This window comes from Sturnira hondurensis, unplaced genomic scaffold, assembly GCF_014824575.4.
Source record: "Sturnira hondurensis isolate 20B ecotype Veracruz unplaced genomic scaffold, ASM1482457v3 Scaffold0000167, whole genome shotgun sequence".
Classification (NCBI taxonomy): Eukaryota; Metazoa; Chordata; class Mammalia; order Chiroptera; family Phyllostomidae; genus Sturnira; species Sturnira hondurensis.
The window spans coordinates 8,256,492-8,278,162 of NW_028072798.1; the positions used below are offsets into that span (position 1 = coordinate 8,256,492).

Genomic DNA, 21,671 nt, shown 5'->3' on the forward strand with positions numbered 1-21,671 from the left:
GACTAACGTTACCAGCATACATTGCATACGAATTATTTTACAATAATGAAATTGGCTGCAGAAACCACAAGGAGGTTTTCAATAAGTTTGTACATGAAGAATTCTGACGACCGTGAGTAGACCCGATAGAGACATTCCTTAGACACTGAGCCCCAAACACAAATGATCAGAGAGCACGCCCTCCCTCCAAAGACAGTTCCAAGTGCCCTGCAGTGTGCGCTGCTCGCCGGGGCACAAAGACGAGCATGGAGTCCCAGTCTGAAGTCCCGGGCACTGAGCTGACAGGAAAAGATCAACGCATTTGACAGAAACTTTCATGCAGCGAGAAACTGAGGTGCCGCACACATACACAAAATGGACAGTAAAGAAAGAAGAACTCTAGAGAGGACAGTGATTAAGAAAGAACCTCCTCAACCCCCATAATTCAGATTGCACCACTTCCTAAATGAACAAAAGTGGAGGCAAGTATCAGACCTCCAGGACCTGGATCATATAATTATGTTTAACTCGACTGCACAGTAAAACCCATGCGATTCCTACCTGATACCAGGATTCAGGCATCTTCACTTAGACACATCACACAATTATCTGAGTCCCCAGTCAGCGCTGCCAACCGACTGGTGCATTTGATGTTCGGGCTCAGTAGCCCCAGCACAGCCACCCGCCCGCCGCTGCCTCGGTTGCTGGAATCAGCACCTCTCTCTCACCGAGGACACGCCAGGGAGCCGCAAGGGACCCGAGTCAGAGTTCGAGGGTAGAGAGGAGACCCAGAGCGTGGCTTATGATTCTTAATCTTTCTTTCTGTAGGCAGTAAGCCTACCCGTCCCTCTCCTCTGGCTAGCCCAAAGTCCATCCCTCGCCAGAACTCTGGCTGGGGGAAAAGGGCTGTGGGCAGCCCCAGAGTCCTCTGGGAGCAGCAGGTAGGGCCTGGGCCCCCTGCGGAGGGAGGGCCTGTGGGTCCCAGGTGGGTGCAGACTCGCTGCTCCCTGGGGACCCTCGGAAACACCTCCCAACCAACAGGCGAGCCTGGTGGGAACCCCGACGGCGAGCAAAGGGAGAGCTCACCTTGTAATCAGTCAGACAGACACCAGCTGCTCCCGCGAGCTGAAGAATGAAATGCTCGATTCCAGCTTTTGAGAAAATCGAGGAATGTGGGAAGAAAAAAAAATGAGAAGAAAAGGGAGAGCAGCAGTGTATGGCAAACAAAGGTTCACCTCAGAAACAATATTACACACTTTCCATCTACGTCCCCATGTTACTAGCAGCCCAGAGTGAGTTTGAGATGTCTCGTTCCTCTCTTTCCAGGTTCTGGAAAATGGATCTACTTTAACACTAAGCTTAAGAAATCACTGCGTATTTACAAAGGGCTCTGTCCGGTTATCTTCTTCATGCACTGAGACTCCAAAAACATTTAATGAAAAGGAATAGCTGGTATGTTCATCAATGCTAGAAAGTAATAACAAAATATCCCAATTGGAACAGCAATACTGATTAGCACCCTAATCAGCGATTGTTTTTCTAATCTGATGAAGGTGGGGTGGGGTTTGAAGGATAGTGAGGCTCTATGTGCTGTATAAAGCAATTGGCCTCTTCCCATATTAGGGGCCCCGACATAATCAAGTCTTCCAACTGTATTGGAGAAATCGTCAAAAACCCATCAATACTCTTAAAAATACAAGCATTTGTTCCAGGATGCTCTCAATATGTGGCCAGGCATACAAGTTATGCAGATATCAAAGAGGAAATAGCCCTGGCAGGGTAGCTCATTGGGTTGGAGTGTTGTCCCCGATGCTCCAGGATTGCGGTCCGATCACTGGTCAGGGCATGTGGGGCAATCAACCAGTGAGCGCATGAGTGAGTGGGACAATGAACTGATCTCTCTCTCTCACACACCCCAATACATACATACATACACACACATGTACATAAATACACAATTGCTCAAAAGTGAATAAAAGAGGACCCCCCACCCTGCACTGTTCTGGGCCACCCATTAGCTCTAACTGCAGCGACACCACCCTCTCCATCTAGAGAAGAAACCACAAGCAGGATCCAAGCATCACGTGTCACTCATCAGTGTGCCATGCCACACACAGGCTATTTCTGGAAAAGAAATGAATTTAAAGGATCAGTAGCATGAAATAAGCAGACCTGTCAATAAAAGACAATGCAGTACATTCTGCAGAAATAAGAACAGTTTTTTGGAAATACAGCCCTTGATCAGGGATGAGTTAAGGACATATCAAATCAAGGTCCTCACTCTGAGAAAAGCCATCTCCTACCCCACAACTACCCTGTCACTCTAAGTAGAGGACTACCTTGAACTTGAGAGTTGTTCACGGACTATCTTGAACACAGAGGTCATTCACGGTCACCTGGACCTCTCGGCACTACGGGCACCGCGCTACAGCCTTCCCTATGGCCACAGACATCTTTCCAAACACCGCCTGTTCACAATGCTCTTCCAGATACAATGGTCCAATGACTCCTCTCAATACCAAGTAAAACCCACCCTCCTGACATTGCTCACACACCAGGGCCTAGGCTGGGGCCAGCCTCCTCCTCTGGCCTCCACCTCACCACATGCCCTCCCCACCCTGTGCTTCCCTCGCCCCTCAGCCTCAGCCCCCAGTTCAGAATGCTGCCTTCATGTCCATCCCCACCTGTCCTTCGGGCCCTGGGCTCCGTCTGCTACCCTCTCCCACGCTCTCCTGTCCAAGTTTCATTCTGGCACGTACTACTTAGGGTTGCAAGCCTTTATTTTTCTCTACACTTTCCACCCATCAGCAAGGACCTAGCAAATAGCAGTTGCTAATTTCATCATTGATGCTAAAGGAGGAGCTCAATGCTTCGGACGGAGAAATGAGTGAGAGGCAATACACAGTTTTCTTATGGAAAACTTCATGTGAAGCTGGCGTCACCTGAAAGGGGTCTGGAAGGGTGAGCAGCGGTTTCTAGATTCACTACAGAGAGGAAGGCAGTCCAAGCTGGGGAGCGGCCAGAGCAAAGGAAGAGAGACAGGAAAGGCACGGCGTGAGGTGTAAGTGTGTGCTCACGCAGACACATTTCTTTCTCATTACTCTGCTCCTGCTGGGCAGCCAGTAGCATCCTTACCCCAAATACGTGTCTTACCTGTCCAACCAAATCACAGACTCTTCAGGGATGGGAGGACTTTTGGTGAGTAACTTTTGAACATTATCAAGTATTTCTCTGTACCATAGTTCCCCAGTTCCTTCCCCACGGGCAATGAACACCCCACCCCCCCCACCCCACACCGGGGCCTCCTGATCCATTGCCTGGGAAAGAAATCACACCAAAATCAGGGCTGTGGACTGAATAGCTATTAAGCCCAGGAAGAATGTGTCCGATTCGGTGAGAGCAGATATCTGAATAACCCGGTGGGAATCCCGGGTAATTAGGACACATCGTGCCAGGGAAACTGGTTCTGGCTAAGTTCCTCCGGACCAGGACTGTCTCCTACAGGGTAAAGTACGTCAGCTGGGAAGGCGAGCAGCAGCCAACTCCACACAAATCCCTTTCTCTAACACCACAAAACTTAAGAGAGAAGCCATTCAGATTACTATACAGAAACATTTAAAATGAGCTCATTAAATGCAAATTAAAACAGCAACACTGAATAAGCACTGGGCCCCCATTAAAGGCTGAAAAGACAGCAGGTAAGAAACAGTTTTCACTGATCAAAGGACTAAAAGCTAACAGAATAAAGTATTCTGCATTGAAACTGCTTTCATGAATATGAAGCATTTTGAACTAAGGAGAATTTTTTTTTCTTTTCACATTCTTCAAAGAAGCTTTGGAGGTGGAAATGGATTTGCGTACCTTAGTACAAAGTACTTTCATTGTTTCATTTTCAAGCAATGAAGCTATGAGTTTCCAAAAAAAAATGCAGACTTCAAAAATAGCCTTTAGAAATAGCTGCAAAATCTAAAAGGTCATAAAGTCATTATTTTAGGGCTTTTGAACTCAAAGAACTATACACAGTTATGCAAAATCTTCTGTGCAAAAATGTAGTAGAAGTTCTTTTGTGACACAATCCCACCTCATCATGAAGAGAAGCTTTAGAGCCGGTGCTGGAACGTGGGGTCACCCTCCCTCCAAAGGCAGTGGGACGGCAGGGCCGGCGGCAATGCACAGTGCGCTCCCCTGGAGACACCAGTTCTGAGAGTTTAACGCTCACCACATTCAAGCCTTAAGACAAATGTGTGGGCTTGTGGGCCAATAGTAAAGTCAGACTGCCCATTCCTGATGGCAGGCATTTTTTTCGGATTTTTTACTCATGTATCCCGGCACCTGGAGCAATACCACGCACACAGTAGGTGCGTAATTATCGGATCTGCTCTTGTGAAAATAACAAATGCACTGTTAAATGAGAAGTGAGAAGTTTTTCCTTCATACATTCATCTTACAAATTAAAATACACTGTTTTTCATCTATCAGGAGGCAAACATAAAAATATTTCATAGGACACAGGGGAAGTGGGCAGTCTTACAAATACTGTTGGAGAGGCAGGGCCGCCCCTGACCACTGCGCAGCCTGGGCACTGCTCACAGGCGCTAACCCTGGCCGTGGGAAGCAGGGGTACAGGAGAGAGAGGACACCCAGTAAGTGCTCCGGGGGGTGGGGGGTGTCTTTCTGCAACCTTTCAGCCCGGAGGGGCAGCTCTTTGGGCCTTGTTGTGATAGATACGAGTATAAGAGAGTATGCTTAACTTTAGAACAATTTGGAACTATCAATACTTTGCAAAATGCAAAATTGACAAATAATTTGCCTTGTCTAGGAAAACTACCTTATTATTTTTACTGTACATATATGCTAACATATGCAAATAAAATGATATAGTCATAAACATTCTGATGATAGCACTTGTCTGTAAACTTACTGAGGCTCATTTATTGAAAAGTATTTGAGTAATTTATGTGCATCCATAAATAAAAGATTAGGCAGGGATTACCATGCAATAGATGTATGTTAGTTTTCTAAGAGATGTTAAGCTAAAAAAGGGACAGAAGAGACTATGTTCTAGTAATTTGTAACTTTAAATCAAAAATCTTTTTAAAGAATAAGACACTGAATTTGATTTCCAGTCCTAGCAACAGTGTTGTACATGAGGCCACGTGCTTCAACAGCTGACACTACTCAGACACCTCAACCCGGTTCATTAGGACACTTAGCGGACAGCACAAACGTCACTATTAAAACTCAATTTTAAACACAAATGCTTGCCAACTTAAAAAAGGGGGGAAACATATTTTTCATAAAGATGGCAACCAATCAAAAGAGAGAAGATATTTGCAAACAATACCTCCAATTAGGAATTAATATGCAAAATACATAAAGAACTCATACAACTAAAAAACAAAAAAGAAACCGTCCAGTTAAAGAGTGAGCAGAGGCCCTGAACAGACACTTCTCCCAAGAAGACACACAAATGGCCGCCAGATGCACGAGAAGATGCTCAGCTTCACTAGCTATCAGGGAAATGCAAATCAAAACTACAGTGAGATAGATACCACCTCACACCTGCTGGAATGGCTGTCATCAACAAGACAGGTAATACCAAGTGTGGGAGAGGCTGTGGAGAAAAAGGAACCCTCATTCGCTGCTGGTGGAATGTAAACGGGCACCGCCACTGTGGGGAACAGTATGGAGGGCCCCCAAGCCATTGACAACAGAGCCACCACATGACCCACAATCCCTCCTCTGAGCACCTACTGGTAATTTTTGAAAACATTCGTTGGGAAAGACATCTGCGCCCCTGTGTTCACTGAAGCATTATCCACGGAGGCCAAGACACGGAGACAACAAAGTGTCCTTCGACAGGGGACTGGATGAAGAAGACGTGGCGCGTGCATACTACTCAGCCGAGGAAAGACGAAATGCTGCCGTTTGGGACAACACAGAGGGACTGGAGAATCTCACGCTGAGCCTTTTAAACGAGTCCATCGCTGAAAGCCAAGAGCCATCTGATTTCACTCACATGTGGGATATGAAACTGGAAGCAGGAAATGAACAAACAATACAAACAAAAACTCGGAGACACAGACAACAGCACGGTGGTTGCCAGAGGGAAAGGGGAGTGGGGGCGGGGCGTACAGAGTAAAGCGGGTCAAATACGAAAAACGAGGTGCCAAAAATTATATTTTCCTAACTTGAGTTTTCTTAAGGTTTCCCCATGCTGCTTACATTATCTTAAAGTCCTTCTCCATACTTCTCACAAAGTCATAATTTTCCATTGACTTCAGTTAAATTGCATTTCTGTAGCCGTCTAGATCAGGGCATTTAACGCATCAATCATTATCCAAGCGAAAATGTAAGCGGTTTTGAAACAGTCTCTGTGCCAGGAGGGAAATCTGGGTTTTAAGAAAGGAAAGGGAAGATAACTGTGTTGGTAGAGAGGTAATAATTTATTCCTGTTGTACCAAGAAACCCATGTCTTGGTTTTCCTCAAAAGTGAGCCAAGATTTAAAGGAAGTGGAAGAGTACTGTCCACATTAAAGAGGTCGTAGGACCCAAGACGGCAGAGATGCGCAATGGCGAGCCCTGAGCAGCACACGTCTTACACATGGAGAAACAACCCCCAGGTATATAGCCAAGTACACTCGATCGCCAGCTTATCACTGGGTATAAACTGGAATGCCTTTCCTGCTCCAAAGTTTCGTCACATTAACAGGAAGCCCCGCCCTCCACACCCTCCCTGCAAGGCTCCCATCTACACTCCTTTACCCTTACCCAAGGCAACCAAGCCCCAAATGGCAATGAAGATGTTTGTTCAAATGCACCTACTGATAGATGCAGGCAATGCAACTAGTTATATAAAATAATTTGTTGCACATTGTCCACAAGATTGTTTTATGAAAGGCACTTTACTTAGGTTGGGCCACGGATTTAATCACTTATTTTAGAATATACACTTATGAAATCCAGTGCACATTCTTCGTGTCATTACCAGTTAGGGATCACTATCTAATCATCAAATCCAAAAATCACACTCTTCCTTCTTGTGTTCCTCAATCCCAAATAAAAACAACTAAACTACCTAAACATATTGTGTCCTAATAGTCCCTTGTATAATCATTTATTAGCTACTAATTTAGAATAAAGTGATGATTTTTAGATCTTAGCTTTACCATAAATTTGCTTCTTTAAAAATTATCCACACTAGATTAAGTAGAATTAAAATAACACTGGCACAAGCATCTTCAAAATAATTATACCTTAACTTTTAATAGTCTGACAGTATTTATTTTGAAAATGTTTTTCTAGTTGGTTTTCTGATTCAGTTCAGATTAGTGTTTACAATTGGTTCTTATGCAACTCTCACCTAAAAACTCAAAAGTTTTTAAAAATTTGTACGTTTTTCTTGATTTGGAAACTTTCAAAAGTCACACCGCGCTAGAAACCAAAGAAAAACTGGACCACTGTCGCGAGTTTTCCCAGGGCTGCAAAGCACGCCAGTCAACGGCGCGACTGTCCCCATGCTGGGCCGAGGGTTTTACACTTCAACAGCCATTTAATGCAGAAAAGACAAGAGCTTATCACTGCATGCACACTTTCACATTTTAAAAATCCACCCCTCATCTTTACGGACTGACTCCATCTGACTTCAAATGCACTTGATGCCGTCCAAAGTGTTTTGTAAGTGGCGCTCATCCGGAATAATTCCCAAACTCACCAAACCATTCTAGAGCGAGCCTAGTGGCAACAGCCTCCCCAAAGTCCCCGGATAAACCATGTGAGCAGTGGGAGGCAACGTTTCCTAATCACACTACGCATTTCCACTAATTTTCAGAGGTAACCCCTAAAATAACTGCCGGCTTAACGATCCTTGAATAGAGGAACTTTGTTGTACACTGTTCATAAACAATTCTAATAGCCACTTCCAAAGCTTTATCCACAATAACGCAGCTAGGTCGTTCTGTTTAATAACTTTTCATAAGGAATACGTTAGTTCATTCATTATGCAAAAAGTTTTAATCCTTGTTATTATTTGCTCTTCATTATTCTTTCACGTCTGACCGCTGATGAGAGATTTAATAGAAAAAAAATCCAGGGAGCAAGAAGTTTAAATCCACCTGCAGGAATTTCTTAGGATCCCCACCGCCGTCACCAGGTTCCTCCCATTAGAGTTAAACACTCCGCTAGGGACTCCCTTAAAGAGCCGCACAGACAGTAGGTATACACTACATCGTCCGTCTGGGCTAAGCTGGAAGACAGCAGCCCAGGGGACCTTGGCTCGGAGTCCCCTGGTCAGGAGGGCAGCGCGCTCCGGGCGGGACCGCGGGGCGGGGCTTCACCGGGGGCGGGGGACGCACAGGTGCAAACCAGGTTCCTTCGCCACCTTGTCACAGCGGGCAGCCTGTCAAACCGGGAGTGGGGCGGGAGCTTATAGCAACACACACTCTCCCGTAGCACACCGGGCACCGGGAGGCCGGCGGCGGGGACATGGCCTCGCTGTCACTGACAGTTGGCACCCGGGGTGGGGGAGGAGGCACCGTGGAGTCCCCGTCTTCCGAGGACTGAAGTGGCGCCACAGCGGGGCGCAGGGCGGCGCAGAGAGGCTGTACCTGACAGGCACCACGTACCGATCATGGTCACTGGGCAGGTGCAGACTGCTGGACATGAAGGGGGCCACCGCGATCACAGGCGCCAGCCCGCGCCTCTCACCAGGGGCGTGTTCGGGGGTTAAATCCACCAGGACTCCCCTCCTCCGAGCCCGGTTGTCGAAGTACGCACGCGCACACTGTGAGCATCCCGCGGCCTTCTGGGAGTCGTAGTTTTAGCGCAAACTTTCCCCCCGCCCTGCCGCCCGCCGCTCTTCCGGGTTAAGGCCCAGGAAACATACGTCACCGGGGGTGGGGCCATTCACCCGCAGTGTTGACGTGTCGCTTAGCAACCGAGAAGCTCACCTTTGGAAGCGCGTTGTAGCTCCAGCCGTGGTCCCGCCTGCTTCCCGCCCCGCCCCTCCCCTGAAACCCCGTCACCTAGGAGCTGCCCAACATCTGGATCAACCTGGGCACGACGAGCTGTTGAATGTCTACCATTAACGCGCCTTTTGACATTTTTTCCCCGACCTCCTCACATCCGTAAAACCTACTGATTCTTGTACTACACGTTTCGTGAGAACAAGACATTTTCTAGGAAGATGGTGGCAGAAAAAAAGACCCTAACCAAATGCCCTGAAAAGATGCCGAAGAGGAGGACCAAGCTGCTGGCCCAACAGTCGCTCCCGGCGCACCAGCCTCACACCCTGGTTTCTGAGGGCTTCACAGTCAAAGCCATGATGAAAAACTCAGTCGTAAGTGATTTTGCTGACTTGAATGCACTCGCTGCGAATCAGCGGACACAAGGTTTCCCAGGTTGGCCGGCCCTGGCATGGAGCCATGACCTGGGTGGTCTTTGCCAAAAATGGCAATTACTCGGCCAGTAGCAGAGGGTGCCCACCTCGTGGAGGTCCAGGCTAGGTTGTTAGAGAGGATTTTGAGCCAGTGATACTTTCTGTGCATTATAAGCACTTTTCTAATAGTTTATGGTTTCTAGACCACCCAAAATTACCCTTAAGGCTTAAGACTTAAGGTATTCATGAAGGAAAAAGACACCCTTTGTTATTCCTTAACTAGCCCCACTCAGCCAGAAGGCCTTATAGCTAGCCAGTTCTTAGGGACCATAAACTCTTTTGCAAATTTGCCATGTACTTATATACGACTGGGAACATAAACTCACTAAATAGCCTGCAATTAGAAATCATTCCCTCAACCTAGGGAATATCAGAGTATCCTAGCTCTTTACTGTAACAAAACTCTTTCTTATTAAGTGGTATCAGCTTGTTAGAATACTGAAAGGCTTAATATGTCTATTTCCAACCATACCTTTTAAATGATATCTTTTTAAAAATCTAAGCTTCAGTTAAAATACCTCTGGCTATTAATACAATTCATATTTCATTTTTATTATTTATGATAATTAAAATAGTTTAAATACTATTGAAGAAAAAGGAGTAAATGCTTTAGCTACATGCATGATAAGTTTTTAAAAAGCCTTTCTATCTGCTGTATAGCTTCAAATTTTGTATGCTAAACTTGGTTTTACTAGTGAGTAAGCACCTGTCTGGGAACGAGATGTTAAATAATAAATACAGCTTTCAAATTTGTGTAATTTACTCTCTGGGAGGATCTGACTTACTGCATAGCAACTCATTATGTTAAATGAATAGTGTTGCTTTCCAGTGTCGCATTATTTGTTTTACATAAATGTTGCAAAACTAATACCTATTCCAAAACCACATTCTCAATGAAAACATTAATGAAACAGAGTACCTCTGGACCCCTAGGCCACATTTCCATGTTGGTAACAAATGATATTCTAGCACATGATTTACAATAGTTAAAATTATTGTGAATAGATGAGAACTGACGCTAGTTGTAACCTCTGTCGGTATGTGTGTATTGCACATGAATAGGTGGTCACAGGAGGCAAGATGACTATCAGCAATACCAAATAATATAACTGTTCAAGTGAATTGTTTTTTCTTATGATCATAATCTTACTGACTTTTCATTGTTATCTATATTTTTCCCAGATGTAAAATATATTGGTCTGATTATTTCTCTAAACCTATGTTCATAATCATGTCATTTTTTAAAAGGCCTTACACTAAAGTCGTAGCTCTGGAAAATCAAATATTTCAGTATTGCCAAATGTAGTGAGTATCCTTTCAAAACTCAGAAAAAAAAAACAACCCAGATCATGAAGCAGCCTTTTTTATAAAATATCTTATTGGATATAAGTGATCTTATTTTCATGTTTTTAAGGAAAATATTTTTGTGTAATACCTTTTTTTCTCCTAGGATCTTCAAAATATTTCACTTTATTCAGTAGAAATCACAATTCATAGGTGCAAACATTATTCAGCCATTCATTTAGTCATTCAATCAACACCTTTTTTAAAAAGTTTGACTAATAACTTGTTAAACGCAGTTCTGGAAGTTTAGGGTCAGCAAAGCAAACTCCCTGCACTTAGTATTCCACAGAAACCACCCTCACCAACGATAAAATCTTGGTAACAGGAAGGTGGACAGCACTGTTTATACAAACTAACTTCAGTGATACAGAAAATAAACCCATCTTCATGACCAGTGATTATATTTCACTGTTTCTGTTTTCAACAATGTAGAACTTTTGGCATTATAAAGTCAAAATATCCCTCTTTTTTGAGGTTTATTTTTATTCAGAAAATAATATGCCTGTCTCCAGCTTTTCTTCATTACAACCCCTCGTTCTAAAAGCCAGCCCCCCAAACATTTTTCTAGAGTGAGGCCTTGGCTTCAGCTCCCTCTTTCAAACACTTGCTGATAAATATGTCACCATTCCAGTGGTGACTGGAAAAGACACAAAAGACAGACAGAATGGTACCCTAAGGAGTTGTATGTGACTGTTCTCATTGCTATGAGAGTGCTTTAGTAATGTAAGCACACAAACTCGATCGGAAACAGATTTGTTCAGATGGGCTGTGCCGGCAGAAATCCTAAAGTCCCAATTTATATACGAAGTGCAGCCTTATTTATAAAGTAACAGTAAATGTAGATATAAAGGCTTTAAACTCCAGTGTCAAATGTTCTTCAATAGTGAGTGGTCCCCTGACTTGAAACTGTTGTTGCAGTCTGTTTGCAAACAAGCAACGATAGAAGCCACGCAATCAGGTAATAATATTCGAATCCATATCGTTGTACTGTTTGCCTGAGAAGAGCGATATGAAATTCAGAATGTGAAGATTTTACAGTCTGCTTCCCCTTTGAAGGCCTTGTCTGTGGGGTGATACAGGCTGGATCTAGTAGCTCCCTGTATATGGGCTTCATCTCAACAGCAGGAGCTCGCCACGCTCATCTGCCTCATGAGTAAGCAAGTTAGGACATGGGTCAAAGGTTGTGACAGAGAAATCGACGGCAACGAAAGCTTTATATTGCTGTTTTCCTTTTCCGTAGACTACAGATGTTTCATGCTCAAAGGAATGGTGAAAATATTTATTATTTGTTTACTGACATGGAAGTAAACTTTTATACTCTCAATCATATTCACTCAATGCATAGTGGTGATAGTCAATATTTGTAAATTATATTTTAAGATACCGATTTGGCTGTTGTTAACAAATAACGATAGCTTAACTAAGGTGGAAGTTGCTTCTCTCGCATACAAAAGTCGAAATCTGTACCCAGTCCAGGGAGGGCAGGTCCTGCTGCCACACCAGATAGGTTCAGGGACTCAGCAACCTATAGGATGACACCCTGGGTCAAGGTGGGCTCACCACCACCAGGGTCAAGTTCCTACCCTCAGCAGAGAACTTCCCCTTAATGGCATGACCTGGACACCGTGCCACATTTTCACTCACATCCCACTGGATAGAATTTATTCACAGACCTGCATTTTCTCTTTTTGCAAATGCCTGTGAAAGATAAATCCTTGCAGCCACTCCTGGCCACCACCTCCATTCCACCAGGAAAAGGCTAAAGAAAGGGTATATAGTCCCAAAAGGGCAGAATCTCCAACGCCTATGTCACGCAGGAGAGAAAAAGGGGGAGGAGCCACCTGCAAGAAGGCACGGGCAGAAGTGGAGGGCAAGGCACTTCCTTAGAAGGGGTGTCCCAGAAGGTGCACTCCTCACCTCTACTCCCATCCATTGCCAAAACTTCACCTTTGCAGGGGAGGCTGAGAGATACAGTCTCTCTTACTGTTAGCCCTGTGTCCAGCTAAAGCCTGAGGTGCTTTATTACTGTAATAAAGGGAACAAAGGAAATTGGGGGGTGGTGACATGTGTCCTCCACCAGGACTGAATGTGTCTAGTGGAGAAGACAAGGAAAGGAATTACTGAACAAAGAAATATACATCGACCAACACTCACTGCAGTGGAAGTGCACAGGATGACCAAGTGACAACAACCAGATGGAGGCCCGCCTCACCTTTTGTCTAGGTTTTTACAGTGTCATCTGAACTGGACACTAGACTCCGTCCGCCCAATGACTGCTCGCCTCCATCACCCACCATTGCTGTTAAACACATCTTCCCAGGACATGCTCTCTTATCACTGCTGAAAGCTTTGAGGTCCCTTCAATTCTTACAGAAAATAAACAGGCCTGGTCCCCCTCCACAGTACCTGCTGGGACCTAACCCTGTGCTATGGTTTTAACTTCATCTCTCTTCATCGCTGGCTTTGGCCAAATTAAACTAACCCTTCAGAGTGGTGACTTTGCTCATTCAGCTCCCTTTGCTTGAGTGCCCTTCTCCCTACATATCAGCACGCTGAATCGCCTCCGTCATTAGAGACAGATATGTCCTGGTCACTGTGCCAACTGCTGTTGCAGGTGCTGGAACCTAGCAGTCAGGAACCGGCAGGCCAAACACACGCCTTCGTGGAGCAGCTGAAGTGCCAGCTGCTTTCACTCCCCCCTCTGTCAACCAAGATGGACACGTGTCTCTGCCCATTGTTTTCTTTTCCATTGCTTTTAGAAGGGGGAAGGGGGCGGAGAAAAAGAGGGAGAGAAACACTGATCAGTTACCTTCTGTGCGTATCCTTGCTGGGTACTGAACCTGCAACCCAGGCATGTGCCCTGGCCAGGAATTGAACCCTTTACCTTTCAGTCTACAGGATGATACCCAACCAACTGGGCCACGCCAGGCAGGGCTGTTTTCTGCTGTGTAGAAGTGACTTATGTTTATGCTATAGCTCCTCTTGGGTATTTCCAGTGAGGGCAGCATCTGTGTCTCACTCATTCTTATCATCCTAACCAGCACCCATCAGTGCACTCAAATATTTGATGGAGGAAGGACAGCAATTCTGCCCTTTCCTTTTGTGTCTTCATCTCCTTCTGGTTGCTGTCATTGTTTTCTATCTCTAGTTGGGATTTTTTTAACTGCCCTCCTCCACCTCAGGAGCCCAGTGCAATCAGGACACTGCTCCCCTCCAACCCTCAGGCGGCTCCTCATCTCACTCAGAGTAAAAGCTGACGTGGTTACCCTTCTAGGTAGGAGGCCCTCAGCCAGCCGCGGGCCTTCTTCATCCTTAGCCTCAGCGTTTTCTCCCTCCCTCATCCCGTCCTGCCCACAGAAGATTCCGGCAGTTCCCTGTGTTCAGATGCATGGCTGCCCCACACCTTAGCCAGCTGTTCCCTCTGCCTGAACGCAGTGTCCCCACAGGTCACTATCTCTTCATCCATCCACTGCTGGTCAGAAACTAACTTCTTAGAGAAGACTTCCCCCTCTCAGTGATCCCTCCATCCCTGTCCCAGCACACCCATCTCCTTTCCATTTTGCATCTTTTTCATGAACACTTCTCCGTCTGTAGTACACATTTGGGGCAGCTCATGTCTTCTCCCGCGGCAGAGTGAGAGCCTCAAAGACAGGGAACTGGTGCTGTTTACTCACCGCTGTATCTTCAGCTCTAGAAAAGTTTCTGGCACGTAGTAGGTGCTGTTTTTTTCAGTCAAATGGATTAATGAATGACAGTGGTTTAGACCATAATTAGACAATCCTCTTCGAAGCGGCTTCAAGAAATTGCTAGTGGTATTATGTAAATATAAGATATAGGAATTAGATTAGCTTACAAATGTTTTCTACTATATTTTAATTGGCTTATTATAAAAGTTGCACAGGCTCATTGAAAAACATTGCACTGGTTTGGCTTAGAAAGGCTTCTCCAGCTAAGATTATGGGAAAAGCTTTAGCCTTTTTTCCCCTTTGCCTTCTTATAATTTCCATTTTTTATTTTAAAGCTCTGCTTCATCTTGATTCATTTTGGTTTAGGAAGTAAGGTAAAAATTTGGATTTTTTTTCTTCAACTGGCCAGAGGGTTATTACATGACTCTGTACATATAATTAAACTGAATTATATCAAATATCTTTCTATTTGTTTTGAATCATCTATCAGTGCTGTATGCATATTAATGTAATAGCTTTCTATATGCTTTCATACGCCATCAAACTAGTTGTCCTTATTCCACGTGGCTTTCCAACCATGCTATGAGGAGGCAGGGCAGACTTTTATCTCCACTTAGCATATAAACCTAAGACAATTTAATTTTTTGTCGTGGTGGTTTTGGGAGACATTAAACAGCAGAGCAAGAAATGGAACCTCTACTTCTAGATTTTTCTCGCTTAGACTAGTCTTCTCTGGATACTATTTTACAGACTTTGGTGATGCATAATATGCAGACAGAAAACACACATGTTGCATGTGCATCACGTGATAAATATTAACCGAAGCGCACTGGGTTGGCCAGCACCCTGGCCAACAAACATTGCTGCCCCCACGAACCCTCTCAGGCCCCGTCCCACCCCCGCCCGAACACGCCCACGCTGCCTTTCCCTGCCCACGGGGCCATCAAGTACGTAGCTGTTTTGTGTCTGGTTCCTGGTCCACCCCTGTCTCTGTGAGATTCGCTCCCATCGCTGCGTATGATTGCGGATCTTTCGTGCTCATCACTGCGTAGTATTTTCATCTGTGAACATAACCATTCATCCATCCCTCTATTGATGAGGATTTCTTTGTGTGATTTCTAGGTCAGGACTGTTACAAATACTGCTACTCGGACAACTCTAGTACATTCTTGCAGAGCATAGGTACAAACGTCCAAGGATGTTTCCTGGGAATCACTGGGTCCGAGGGTGTGCAAGTTAGCTGTTAGTACCGGCATCAAAAGTGTCTCCAAGTTGGCTTTTCGAATTTCAACTCTGCCAGCTCCGTATGAGAGGGCCACGTACTCTGGAGTCTCACCAGTAATGTACGTTTTCTTTCTTTCGCATCTTAGGAATCCTAGTGGGTGTGCAATGTTGTCTCACTGTGGGTTTATTATTTATCATCACTGTGACTAGTGAACATGAAAACTTTCTAATGTATTTATTGGCCATTTGATGGTCTTCCTTTTCGAAGTGTTTTTTCAAGACTGTTGTCTGTTTTTTCTTGGCTCGATTTGTCCCATGTGTGGTACTTTTAACTTGCCGTGTTCTGTTCTAAGTGGTAGAAGGCATCTGTCAAGTATGTTTACTGCAGGTATGGTTTCCCGCTCTGTCGGTTTCCTTTCTTTTCTCTTCTTGGTGATCTTTCTGCCTCTCCTTTTAAAATATAAAAGGAAAAATTTATCTTCTGTGAGAAAAACATCTCCAACATTTTATTTATGTATTTATGTATAATATATTTCCCAAACATTTTTAATGGCTTCACATTCACAAGGCTTGGAAAATAAATTTCAGAGATCAGAAATAAAATGAATAGCGGAACGATGAAATAAGATGTAAGTAAAGCAGAAAGCCTGAGCTGAAGGAGAGTCGATTTTTGCCATTCTTAAGGATCAGTGTTGTTATTGATTGATTTTCAGGTTTCTTTCTAAGTTTCTGGGCACTGGCTGTTGAAAGGTGAGCATTAGGCACTGCTCATTGTCACGAAAGCGGCAGCCCATCTCCAGTCCCTACGGGGGACTGGAGACCTCACCACGCTGAATTCTCAGAGAAAGTGATCACGTGCCGTTTTACGGACAACAGGTGCTCCCTTAGCGTTGCTTCCTTCGCCGTCCTCGTGGTCAGCACGGGCTCCTTATAATGCTGATGAGAAAGAAAATTGATTCCAGGTGGGGGCGCAGTCCCTGGAGTTTGCAGTTCTCCCGCATGGGCACGGGGCTCGGGGCTGCCTCCCACACCCCAGACATGTGCAGGGGAGATGAATGGCGTCCCCTCTGGCCCAGTCTGCAGGAGTGGGTGTGAGTGACCCGGTGCTGGAAGGTCGACCGTCCAGGGCAGTCCCACCTGGCCGGAGACAGGTGTCCGCCCAGCCACCTGCGACCCTGAACTGGACTCAGCAGGTTGGAAAAGTGCTGTCTTTCTCATTTTTATTCATCCCTCTTAAATGAGTGCAGAGCTCACATTTATTTCTGAGTTTAGTATTATCAGGGTTTGGAGTCTTTATTTAGATGTTTGGTGATGTTTCTGTGACCAGAAACACGGTGTAGGAGCTTCTCTCGTTTCTATCAACGAGCTCACGGCAACACGGGGATCCTTGCACCCTGTCTCACAAAAGTCGCTTTAACCGAGAGCCTGTGGACCACATCGAGGACTGACTGTCCTTAGAACTTGCTGTACCTGCCATTTTTACTATCTTACGAGAAGTGCAGTAGCAAATGTCTTCCTGAGGAATCGGATTTTTGCCTGTGATAAAATCGATGCTGTACCTGTACGTGGGCCCTCGGTGGTCCAGTTTGATGCAGAAACGTGGACCCATGAGGGGGTGCACTGTGGCAGTCTCAGCTCTGCTGGGTCTCAGTTCATTTTCTGGCACGAGCGAGGTGGCTGCTGGTCCCTATGGGGACAGGTGCGACCTGACCCCTGCTCCCAGATAGAAGCACTTTGGCTGAAGTTGAGAAAGGGAGGGCACCCAGGGGAAGGGTGGCAAAGGCTCGGAGACAGTCAACACAGACCAGGCAGGCTGCCTGCTCGCTTGCCTTCGCGTCTCTGTTTCCTGCTTCCTTTGACTGAAAGCACTAGGGCGTGAGTTCTGTCCATCATACACACGCTTAAAAAGTTTTAAATGTATGTATTTCTATAGAATATATATGCAAAGTGTATATGTATGCTCCATAAAGTACATGTACATTTTGCATATTTAGTTTGTATTGGGTATAATTATAATACTTTATATGAAATTTTAGGGATTCCTTCTAACACGCTGATATTTAGCATGTCATTACAAATTCTCATAAGCATTTAAAAGACTTCATAAAATTCCATCCTCTGAATGCACCATAACTTCCTTAGTCATTTACCTAGCTTGCTTTCAGTTGTTCCTTTAATATACGTCATTGAGATGCATAAATTTGCTTTCTGTGTTTTGGCATAACTCCTTGAGACACAATTTCTGAAGTAGAATTATTGGGTTAGTAATTTTAAGAATCAGAAGACTCTAATGAAGGTTTGGCTTATATGAGCCACCTGCTCTCTCTCCGATGGCCAGGGCTCTAGGCCTGGGGGGTTCGAGCACCCCAGGCCCCACCCACCATCCCCCTCCTCACCATCCCCCTCCTCACCTGCCTCGAGTTGGGAGGATCAGCAGCCCCAGATGTTCGTGGTACATATAAATGGAAACAGCCAAGGCCACAGTTCTTGGGCTGCTAATCTCAGTCACCTGGGGGGCTTCAACATGCTTGTACCTGGGCTCACATCTGGGATTCTGATTTAATTGTTCTGCGCGTGGATTAATTAGTGTTTACTAAGGATTCAGAACTGGGGACAGTATATTGGGAAGATCTGAAACAGCTATGTAGTCAATTTTTACAGAGAGATAACAGAGGAATGTTCTATTCCCCACTGATTTGTGTTGCTCTTCTGTGTTATACATAATACTCAGAGATATTTGAGAGGAGTTTTTAACCAATGTAACACAGCTTTAATCATAACTGTTATTTTCTCTCCCTTGATCACCTTATGCCTTTCTTTTTAAATACCTTTCTAAAAATGTAATCTATCGCATTTTTTTCATTACCATTTAGTCCCCTTGTACCTCCCCCTCACCAGCAGTCACCACACTGTCATCCCTGTCCATGAGCCCTATTTTATTACAGGTTATTATTCTTGTTATTAAAATGATATGCAATTAAAATTTTGCTTTCCATTTTTATATGGATGTTATTTATGCGGGGTTATTTTCCCCATGGTTGGGGCTTTATGATCATGTCTTGATTATGATACTTTAATAGATTCGTTGTGGGGTATATGGTCTCTAAAGTTTTAGCTGCTTAGACTTTACTACTTATTGGCCTAGAATATGGTTACTTTCTAGAACTGTCCTATAGAAATTTGAAACATTTGTCCATAGTTATTTTGAATTATTAACTGCAGATAACTGTCTTATCTGCAGAAGATTACAGAGTATTATGATAAAAAGTATTGTTACTATTTAATAATGTAAGTCACAAATGATAAGGGTTAGGTCCATCATAAGCAAACCTGAAATAGGCAGATGACTTTTAGTTTTTCTTCTTATTTATTGGATTGGCCAGAAAGTCCATGTTTTTTTTCTGTAAGATAAAGGACACATTTTTCATTTTCACCGGTAACTTTATTGATATGGATATTTTGAGTATGTCGGTTATCTCCCACCTGGTATAACATTAATTGTTATCAATTAATGATTGATCTGATTGCTCTCAACGTCATCTGGTCCACCCAACCATGGAGCATCGTCCAGTGAGAAGTCTCCAGCACGAAACTGCACAAACCACTGTTGACACATTTGGTCAGTCACAGCACCTTCTCCATACTCTGTGCAAATCTCTTCTTGTGTTTCAGTTATGTTTTTTACCTTTCTTGAAATAATAAAGCACAATATGCAGAAAATGTTTCTTCTCTTCCATCTTCAATATTAACATGGTTACACAAAAATTCACCAATTTTGATAAGTTGTTTTTTAAACACAGGCTGATAACGACAGCTGTCACAATACAATCTAACAAACTTGTTTTAAATGAACTTAAAGACAACTTAGCACTATTAAAGCCATCCTATGGAAAAAAAAATGAACATTTTGGCCAACCCAGTATTTCCTACATTCCTACTTAATGTCCATTAAACAGCATTTTTTCTAGGTTATCTAAATTGCTTGAAGCTTTAGAAAATAGAACTAACTGATATAATCTATATTATTAAATGTTTATGGTTCTTGTGATTTTGATCAGTAAGGAAAAAACACAAAGAAAAATTACAAATAAAAACCCGAAAACAATGAAGAGAACTGCGAGATGCATTCATTTGTTTCTTGTTAATGGTAGCAGGGGCCCGTTGAATGCCCGGTTCAGAGCTCTGAGATGACCTGCCGAGAGGTGACAGCCTTACTCAGAAATCAAGGGACTAGATTTCCAGACTATGTCTCTAGTATTGCGATTACTTTATTTTCTGGAAAACACCCACTTGTGTTCTCAGTGTGCAGGGTTCATGTGTAATGCCCTTAAAATGGGGTTTTAAACAGAAGGTTCAGGAAGACTGACTGATTTTTGCTCTGCTTCCTTAATAAGAATTGACTGAAGAACGTGTCTGGCACCTCGAGGAGGGGCCAGGGGGGTGTTCAGATGCATCTTTGACCAGAGAGTGGCTGTGGGCCACACCGAGCTTCACACATAGGGTGACTCGGTAGGACCTTAGAGAGTCAGGTGAGAGAGGTTTAGGTTTGGTGTTTGGGACCCAAGAACTGACCCTCTCATGGGGGTGTCCCAACTTTTGGCATCTCTGGGCCACACCGAGAGAAGAAGCGTTGTCTTGGGCCACACATTAAATACACTGCCACACGTAATCACACACAGTCTCATAATGTCTTAAATAAATTTACGATTTTGTGTCGGCTCACATTCACAGCCATTCTGGGCTGCAGGTGGGACACCCTGCAAGCATGTATGAGGTGATTCAGTTAGTCTGTGGGAGAGAAGACATGTTGTATACAGGGGGAGAGTTATTTTTAACTTTTCCATAGACAAGTAGGAATCATAGTGTAAACAGAGATTTAGGATACCATTATCCATGAATTTGTTTATTTACCAAGGTTACTGTCATTTAGGAAAAGGCATGTAAATTGCTATCATAAAGAATAATGTATATTTAGAATTCTCCTCCTAAACAATTGGAGTTAAAGTCATAGATGTAGCATAAGATAGAGAAATTAAGACTGGAAAAATATGATTATAAAATAGATGCCAAATGAAATAATGGGTACAAAATAGGTCATGGCTAATTATCTTCCTTGTGTGGTTTACACTTAGAAGAGGGGCCACAGAGAACCACATTCCAGATCGCGTACCCTAAGACAGTGCAGCTGTGAGTTAGTAGTCCCTGAGACAGACAGCGAACCCTTTACCAAACATCTGTCCTGCCCCTTGTGTAAAAAGTTTTACATCATAAAATCATTAGTATCTCAAAATTAAGAAAAACAACGCACTGTTCAATGTTTTTGCATGGCCATAAAACACTGTTTGAATTTAACACGGCATTGCATTTAAATATATTTTAGAATTTACTTGAGGCAGCGACTACACAGAACCGCAACCGTCGATCAAGTTGTTGCATATGGCCACTTCATTGCTCCCTATCGTCAGAAGTATCCCACTTGCGTGGGGATAGCTCGGCTCCTCTGACCACAAGCTGGCGGGCATCGGGGGCGTTTCCAGGGCACAGCTGTGAAAGCAGCTGCGGAGCCCAGGCGGCCAGTCCGTGTGCGGAGCCCGAGGCTCCGCCTCCGTTGAGTACCTGAGAGCGGAGGGACTGGCTGCCCCGGTGGCACAGGCCCAAAGCCCGCCCCCCCCCCCACCCCCCGCGCTTACACTCTGCCCCCCGCTGGCCCGTGAAGTTACTGGCGGCAGCGATAGGTTCTTCCTTGTCACCTTTGAGAGCTCACAGGGCGTGGACAAGCCTGATAATTACATGGGAGTTGTCCTCTTTGGTCTGTAATACATAGAATAGAAAGAAAAGTCAGTTTTACTTCTTATTTCACTAAGTATAAACAGCATCACTGTGTACAGCACTCTTGTAAGGGGAACGCACCATTGTTGATACGCATATAGTGTCAACATACAGTTATTATATGAGCTCTCTTAAAGTGTGTTTACGTTAAATTATGAAAACAAAGTCTTCAT

At 44.3% G+C, this 21,671-nt stretch overlaps 2 protein-coding genes across 2 annotated transcripts in view; one reads left to right on the plus strand and one right to left on the minus strand.

Moving 5' to 3' along the window:
• The window catches only part of PRKN (parkin RBR E3 ubiquitin protein ligase), an 851,421-nt gene extending 842,682 nt beyond the window's left edge, over nt 1-8,739 (minus strand). The window contains exon 1 of the mRNA XM_037059502.1: nt 8,604-8,739. Within this exon, the coding sequence (XP_036915397.1) occupies nt 8,604-8,610 (7 nt within the window). The 5' untranslated portion in view covers nt 8,611-8,739. The remainder of the gene's footprint in view (nt 1-8,603) is intronic.
• Nucleotides 8,740-8,974: 235 nt separating this feature from the next.
• The window catches only part of PACRG (parkin coregulated), a 384,316-nt gene continuing 371,619 nt past the window's right edge, over nt 8,975-21,671 (plus strand). The window contains exon 1 of the mRNA XM_037059611.1: nt 8,975-9,316. Coding sequence (XP_036915506.1) covers nt 9,164-9,316 — 153 coding nt within the window. The 5' untranslated portion in view covers nt 8,975-9,163. The remainder of the gene's footprint in view (nt 9,317-21,671) is intronic.